This window comes from Phallusia mammillata, chromosome 4, assembly GCF_965637545.1.
Source record: "Phallusia mammillata chromosome 4, kaPhaMamm4.hap1.1, whole genome shotgun sequence".
Taxonomy (NCBI): Eukaryota; Metazoa; Chordata; class Ascidiacea; order Phlebobranchia; family Ascidiidae; genus Phallusia; species Phallusia mammillata.
In genome coordinates, this window is record NC_137255.1 from 22,931,640 (window position 1) to 22,940,205 (window position 8,566).

At 34.4% G+C, this 8,566-nt stretch overlaps 1 protein-coding gene and 1 long non-coding RNA gene across 2 annotated transcripts; both read right to left on the reverse strand.

Moving 5' to 3' along the window:
• Positions 1 to 1,134: 1,134 nt before the first annotated feature.
• LOC145224963 (uncharacterized) lies at positions 1,135 to 2,259 on the reverse strand. Its single transcript, XR_013859770.1, has 3 exons — positions 2,127 to 2,259; positions 1,916 to 2,074; positions 1,135 to 1,368 (listed from the first exon to the last, which is right to left on the reverse strand). It is a non-coding gene; the product is annotated as an uncharacterized LOC145224963 (long non-coding RNA).
• Positions 2,260 to 5,601: 3,342 nt separating this feature from the next.
• On the reverse strand, positions 5,602 to 7,545 carry LOC145223966 (uncharacterized). The gene is made up of 4 exons (XM_080090379.1): positions 7,049 to 7,545; positions 6,891 to 6,981; positions 6,599 to 6,802; positions 5,602 to 6,095 (listed from the first exon to the last, which is right to left on the reverse strand). Exons 1-4 carry the CDS (start codon positions 7,543 to 7,545, stop codon positions 5,934 to 5,936), a joined length of 954 nt encoding a protein of 317 aa, XP_079946505.1. The 3' UTR covers positions 5,602 to 5,933.
• Positions 7,546 to 8,566: the final 1,021 nt, after the last annotated feature.

The window sequence follows — 8,566 nt, forward strand, 5'->3', positions numbered from 1 at the left end:
GGCAAGGCAATCTCAGTCAAAGAGACAAAGACTGCCTATAGTGCACCTGCCATCGTCGGCAGAACAATAATTTTACATGTTACCGAAACAATTTTGATGTCTGTTCGCCAGACATGACCCATCGTTAACTCGGTGGCATTAATAAACTATACACGTACAATTTCAAGCATTGCTAACAAACGCGAGCACCAAGCATCGGCATTGGAGCAGCGCTAAAAATGCGAGCATCGTATCGCGGGCCAATAGAGTTTGTTGTCATAGCCATCAATTGTTTTTTGTTTTTTTTGATGAAATCCTGTTGATCTTGAAATCGAGTTCCTTTGTTATATGTACAGATGTCGACTCGTCAAGACTGAATCTAAAAGTATAGGCTAAATTAAAGCGGTTTTCGTTTTTCTTAAGTTTTGTTACGCATTTTGAACAATATAACATTATTACATCAAACCTGGGCACTGAATTATATTATGACAAACGTGATTGCTAAAACTTCAGTTGTATTTTGAACAGCATACTTAAGCTATAGCCTACTTTGGATCTTTACGACAAAACATGCAGAGCCATATATTTGCGTATACGAAAAGTAGGTGTTGTAACAACTTAAATAGGCTTTCAAGTTGTGTTTCTTTTCCAGTTTTCAGTAAACTTTCTGTTTTGGCAAAGTTTCTTCTTGTCTTTGGACTTAATAACAAAATGTAGGGGTAGGCTATATGCCTACACCGGAACACTGTTTTTTACCAAAAGGAACCCCAACACTTAAATTGTTGGCCAAAAGAAATGCATTGAACAGAAAATTGTGTTTTGAGCCTGTAAACTTTACTGCTGCTTCAAATATTTGAGAACCACAGTCCAAAAGATACTAAAAAACATACTTTGTTTTAGCTTGTCAGTTCTTGTTGTTGACCGATGTTCAGGTGATCAATTGTCTGGGCGCTTAAAGAAAAGGTTGATGTCTGTTGGTTTGCTTCATTTCCTAAAATACAAATAGCTAAAATGTTAATTTCCTTGATGAAGGCGTTTTCCAAACCAAATTTTACTACCATTCGAAAGTCATCATTTAAACGTTTGATTGTATTTACTGCGAAGTATTTCGTTACTCAACTGAAATGTGCGAAAAAAACTTGTTTACCTCTTTTCCACCGCAAGTATGTCCACCTAGTCAATTTTCGCTTTCCTAACTGAATAGTTATATATATCTTCTTCGATTCCATCGGTACTTCGCCGAGTTTAGAAAGTCTGAACTGTATTTCGTACCGACGAAGTAGATAGTTTTCTTTTGTGATTTCTTGTGCACCGAGAGGGTCGACTGCAACGCCTTCGCTTGTCAAGGACAAACGCATCTTCGGAGAGTAGCGACGATGTGGAGACGTTCTTAAACATTATTAGACTTTTTAATTGTCATACATGAAGTCGGACTAAGCCACATGGTATCAACACACTTTTTCTAGAAGTTTTCTAAAAAAAAGCCAGCGTCGGGACAGATACAAAACGTGGAGCACTTTTATTTTTTATTTTTGTTGCAACAATCCATCAATTGGACATTTTTAGCATTTTCACAAACATAAATGTACCATCAATAAAGGGCACTATAATTAACTTAAATACTGATCATACAATTTTAAGCAGATTTGTTACCGAGTACAAGCTTGCAAGCACATCATTAGGCATTTGAATATTACGAACAAAGTTTACACATTGCATTAAAACTCAAAATATTTACATTTGAACATGTAACAAAGCGGGTATGGTCGGCTTAGATTTCACTTGGAAAAAGTTTAAACGCAGTTTAAAAAGTAATCACAAATACATTTAAAGCGAAAATTTGTTAGGTACCTACTTTTGCCGTAATTGAATACAGACTTAGCCTACATATAAATAACTTGGTAAAAACTTGGCAATCAAGTTATAGAATTTAAACCTTAACGGAATGTCGGTTTTATACAAGAGCTTTCCTTCCTCTTTTATATTGAGGTTTCGTTTTCCAACGATTGCAGAAACGATCAAGTTTTGTGGATCATTTCCTGGTTCAGGTGTCGTTAGCACAACATACAATCGTATTGTATCCATTCTTGTAAACCTGCAAACCAACATAATAACAAAACATTTTGAATCGAGCTGCGAAAACTTACTGCTGGTCTATTGAATTGGGAAACTTCTATCAATCGGGAAACTGTTGATTTTATTTCAATCTTGTTAAATCGCTTCTCGCAGGTCTTCCTAATGTATCATTCTCAACAAATAACTTACATTTGTGCAATTAATACATCCCTGCAAACAAACAATAAACATTTTTACAGCACTGGTAAGTAATTCGTTTCACAATTCCTTTTCAAAACAATTCTAAAAAACGTTACTAGTAACGTCACAGCTGTAGCCAAAATATACATATTTACAAATACAAAGGAGTAAAAACGTCCTTAGAATCGAATCGATTGTTCTGTCAAAGACGACGACCAATAGGTATGTGCTAGTGATGCAAAACAATCTATCATACGCACTTTACATTAGGTTTTTGATTTGCAAATAACTTACTTACGAGTATGTATAGGCGATTTTTATATTCGCACATTATTGCGCAATGCTACAAAACATTATATATGTACAGTTTGTTTAGATTATTTACATGCAGAAACCTAGTCAAAAAGCATATGTGAAAAATGTTTTGCAAAATTACTACATGCATCTTCTAGATTACAATCCAATAAGCACAAAATCACATAACAACAACATATTTTAACCCATTTAAAAAGCAAGGTGTCCACATTTTCTCAAAAATAATGTTTTACCCAATGTACAACAAACCACACATTTAATAAAGCACACAAGTTTCCGTTGGGTGTTGGTCATGAAAATATACACAATGGGCAGGAACTTCGCCGAATAGACCAGCGCGCCTGATTGGCATTCGTCCCCGAAAGTGTCCTGGGTTCCAACCCCGTGAAAAAAAAGAAGATACAATTACCACATACAATGTCATTACCACGGTTTGTGTTTTTTTTTCCTTTTTACAAATCAATATTGTTTTGTAAAGTTCTCAGAAACTGATGTAAAACGGCTGCTTAAGCTTCAGTTTTCCATCAATGCACACACGAATCCAAATCTGTTTGTTTTTTAGGGAGCCTTTATCTTTGCTTCGGATGATGACTTGGTAGGCATCTCTGATGAGCACCTGCACTTCATTGCTCCAAATATCCAAATCCACGTGTTTAACGCTGTTTCCCCTAAATAAAATTGATCATCATTAAGTTATGCTTAACAAATATCCGAATCACGAGTTTGTTTGTGACAAAGCGGATCTTTACGAAAAATATTATTTGTGTATTTTATGGACATTTTTTAACGGTTAGATGCGTCTCGTTATTGCATAATACTGGAACTACAAACTTTTTACAAACCCATATGATTATGATGTTTAACTGCGTAAAGCATGGCTACACGTAGGTTCCTGTAAAACAATTCGTATTCAAGCCACTATATTAGACAGCACTAACTTGCAGGCGACGTTAGTTTTCAGCAATCGACGTGCGTTGGATCTGTTGTTTAGTTTTCCCAAAACAGAAACTTGCATAGACTTTCTGCGCTGTTTCAAATCCACTTTGAGAAGCATTCGACACAAAGTCATTTTCTTGCGTTTATCCTGAAAGTATTAGTAACACAGGATTATAGTCTGAAGAAACACTATAAAAACTCCTTACATAACTGAGTGATTTTAATGAACAATTAATTCATGATGGAAGTCAAATTTTTATTGTATTTAAAAATCCATGACAGAGAAACAAATGTTACTAAGTATATCAAAACTTACCAATACATTCTTCTTGCGATTCAGTATTGGCGAGTGCAAAGGATTCTTCATTTGTGAATATCTTAAACGTAAAATGTTAACGGTTCAAAAAACAACCTAATTGGGCACTGTTTACCTCGCCATTTTGGAGCTTAAATTCATTCCTCCAGATGGTGAATCAAGTGGAACATAGCTGGAATTCTTTTCATTTTGCGTTCTGTATGTTTTTGCTTGGAAGTCATACCAGTCCTGACGCAAATACGCCGTGTTTCGTTGTTCAATCTACACAACATTTTGCAGTAATTTCTTACCACTAGATATCAAGAGGAACTTAACTGCGTTATTCAGTTAGTTTATTTTCTGTCCAATGGTGCTCGCGTTCAGTTAACTTTATGGTGCAAAAAACAATACTGCCATTTGATGCGTTTTAACCATTCGCCTTTATTGAGCGTTTTAAGCATTGGAAATACGCTACGCATACATTTTGAATTTAACCTTGTACTTAATTTTTTTGTTAAGACAAGATTACTTTCCGCAAATATCTTTATTGTTTCCGCTTCCTCAGGCAATCACAAACACTAGCGGTTTTGACGTAATTGATAGGACCACGTTATTCATCAGTCTATATCTCTGAGTCCAAGTAAAAAACAACTCGCAAGTATAGTATATTTTTTACCAAAATATCTTTAAATAAAAGAAACGTTTTATCAACTGATTTTTTCTTTGAATGGCGCCTGACAATGGAAACATCAAGTTCTTAAAACGGACAATATTTACTACTAAATTTACACATTTTTAGTCCAACAAACCTGAGCATTTCTTTCATCAAGACCATCAAATATGATAAGTACATCACGTGCAACGCAGATCTAAAAACATTCCATAAAGTGTACTGTTATAAACATAAACAGCAGTGTACTGTTATAAACATAAAAATTCGGAAACTTACTGTACGCCCTTAGAGAAGCTAAATCAGTGTGTAGGCTAATCGCTTTGCGGAAAGTTAAAAAAATGCTCTTGTCTCTTATTAGACAAGATAAACATCCTGGGGATTTTGAAACCTGTTTTCTTGTATGTCCTCAGAAAACTTGTTTATTTGGCATGATGCTGTTGAGTTCTTTTAACCCAAATGCTTTGGGTAATAAACACCCAAACTTATAGGGTAATAAACACCCAAACTTATTGGGTAATAAACACCCAAACTTATTGGGTAATAAACACCCAAACTTATTGGGTAATAAACACCCAAACTTATTGGGTAATAAACACCTAAACTTTTTGGGTAATAAACACCCAAACTTATTGGGTAATAAACACCCAAACTTATTGGGTAATGAACACCCAAACTTATTGGGTAATGAACACCCAAACTCATTGGGTAATGAACACCCAAACTTATTGGGTAATGAACACCCAAACTTATTGGGTAATGAACACCCAAACTTATTGGGTAATGAACACCCAAACGTATTGGGTAATGAACACCCAAACGTATTGGGTAATGAACACCCAAACTTATTGGGTAATAAACACCCAAACTTATTGGGTAATGAACACCCAAACTTATTGGGTAATGAACACCCAAACTTATTGGGTAATGAACACCCAAACTTATTGGGTAATGAACACCCAAACTTGTTGGGTAATGAACACCCAAACTTATTGGGTAATGAACACCCAAACTTGTTGGGTAATGAACACCCAAACTTATTGGGTAATGAACACCCAAACTTATTGGGTAATGAACACCCAAACTTATTGGGTAATAAACACCCAAACTTATTGGGTACTAAATATCCAAACATTTGGGTAAAACCTCACTGCACCCAACCATGTAAAAATCCAAGCCTTAAAATGTTCACACATTGATGTCAAAAATACTTTTATTGTCCCATGACAATGCAATGACAAAAATGAAGTTGGCTAAACAGCTGAAAAATGACCAGACTTGCAAGAAACACGATTTTATACAAACAATACAGTATATACACAACGATGCACTGTATTAATAATGTACAACAAATAATAATACTTGATTCAGGTATTCAATTTAGTCATTATAATAAGTACTGCTATGTAAATGAGTGAATGTCAAAATTCCAACTTCATTGCCAGCTCTTTAAGAGAGTCAACAATCTGTGGCTTTTTTATCTCAAGCCAAAAATTTTGAACAAACTGCAGGGCCTTGCAGTTTGGATCCAGTTTGGACTTTCTGAACATAAGCAAATACTTTGTCAAACAAAATTTCCCCATTTGTCTGCAGTTTGTCCAAGGTAGGATTAATTTGTTGAATTCTGTTCATTTCCCTTAATAGCTGCAAACCAAACAAGCCAACAATAGCACACACATACAACTGAATAGTGGCAAAATTAAACAACTATTTTAACAGACATATAAATTCTGTATTAAGACAAAGCAAAGCAACCATAGATAAATAAAAAATCTTACTTCATTAAATGTAGATATTGCAGGCCACTCCTTTGTCATTGTCTGTGGTGTAGGTTTGTTATCTGCTATGTACTTTTGTCGGAAGTAAAATGTTTGTGCCATTAACTCTGAAATTTTTTGTTTGTTTCAGAGAATGATTGGTTTCATAAATTCTTGCTTCAGGTTCTGAATAAATGTTATTTTAAAAAGTATTTTCATGAGAAACATGCATGATTATAAAATATGATATTCCACAGTAAAACAGAATTATGTGGTATGGCACGTATTTATTGTAAGTAGCACCTAAAACAAGGCATGATGTTTAACACACCTATGTTACACAAAATAAATATGAATAAATAAAGTGGTTTTGTTCAAACACAAACAAACCATTTGGTGTTGTTCCATTAAAGAATTCTCCTCCATGTGACTTTCAAATGTATTGGAAACCTTTCGGAATTTAGCAACTGATGTATTAGCAATCCCTGACAAGTTGTTGCTGACTCTTTTGGATGGCGTTTTTTCCTTTTGTGACTTTCTGATTTGTTTTAGTTGCGTATTCAATTTTTGAGTAATTTTGTGCAACCAGAAGATCTGAAGAACAAACTAATTAGTAATATTCCATAACTTTATTTTACACATACATCAGTAGGTTACAGTTATAGCAAATATGAACAGCTACCTTGGCTTCTTCATCACTTAAACCCAGTGAAGTTTTACCAAGTGTCACTAAAGCTGAAACTGCTGCTATTCTCAAAAGTCTACCAGGATGGCTGGTTAAAATGAACAAAAGTTTTAACTAAATACAATGTTTCACACTAACAAACAGAATACAGGTACCTTACATAATTTTTCATTACTCTAATCATCTCAGAGGTTATTTCTCTTTTTCCCTTGTCAGTAAGTGAACCAGTATTTATCAACATTTTTGCATGATATCCAAATTGACAGGATTTTATAGGAAATAATTTTGGAATAGGATGGGTTGTATTTTCAGAACTTGGACCAGCAAGCTCAGACTCATTTCCAATTGACAAACTATCACTACAATCCTCAGATATGACCATAGGTATACTATTTGGTGTAGATGTTGAAATAAATGAAAAAGGGTGATCAGACGTCACAGGCAGGGTGTCATCCGACTCACAAAACTCATCTTTGCTTGTGTTGAATTCTTTAATTGCACTGAAGAGTTTGAGAGTGTGCCCAAAAGGCACACCTGGCAAAATTTTTGTTAGAGTGTCAAAATTATTGACACATTTTAAAGCCGACGAGTCGATTTTGTTATCTGCAGAAAAAAACTTACAGCTAGAAAAAATTATATACTTTTGCATCATCGAAGTTACAACTTGTACATACCACTAAACTTCGTACAAATTTTTTCCTATCATTCTCTGGGATTTCATTTAAACTATCTCGAACCAAATTGATGACAATGTCTACAGACGAATTCATTGTTTCTTCAAAAACGTTGCTGGATATTATCACACGTGAACTGAACTTAACAAAGTCAACGTTCGACTGACGTTTCGGGCAAATTCCCGCCAATCACTAGATGACGCCAAAAGAGCGCAAAATTTAAAACAAATTGTGAAGCTATCTTTTCACAACATCGTATTACCATAAAACCTAATTATTATTGTTATGTATTTTTCATCACAAATCACACTAAAAACCTTATGTTTTTAATCATTATTTTTTTAAATTACCGCAACATAAAATCCTGTTAAAATCCTGTGACAAAAAACAGTTTAAAAACCGCTGCATTAGATGCTGCTTCGTACATGAAAGAAACATACTATAGTATAAAACTAGCGGTATTTTGGCTTCGTAATCCATTATTGTTTTGTTGAAAAGCAAATAAAACATTTTATTACTTATTACTAGGGCGATTATTTTTAGACCTAAAAAACGACAAATTTTGACCTACAAATTTAAAATTTTAACAAATTTTGACTTTAAAAAAAAAATTTTGACAAAATTTTGACCTAAGAAGCATTCAAGTACCTAGCCTATTCTGAAAAGGGAAATAAGCTAATTAAAAATCTTTGCCAAAAAACTGCAAACAAGACACAACAAAAATTGTTCAATTTCTTTAAACGAAAGATCTGAAGTATCTAAAGCAGTGGTTCCCAACCTTTTTTGTTACATTCCTCCCTTTGCCCATTTTCGAACTATTCATTCCTCCCCATAAGAAGAAAAACAACTATTAGTGACTGGACAATTTTGAAGCGAGTACCGATACCGAGTACGAGTACCACATGTAGGCTATATGCCTTCGATACCGAGTACGATTACCGAGTACTTAAGTACAGTGTTGTTCTTAGTTGTATATCACTGTCTAATCTATCTGCCATT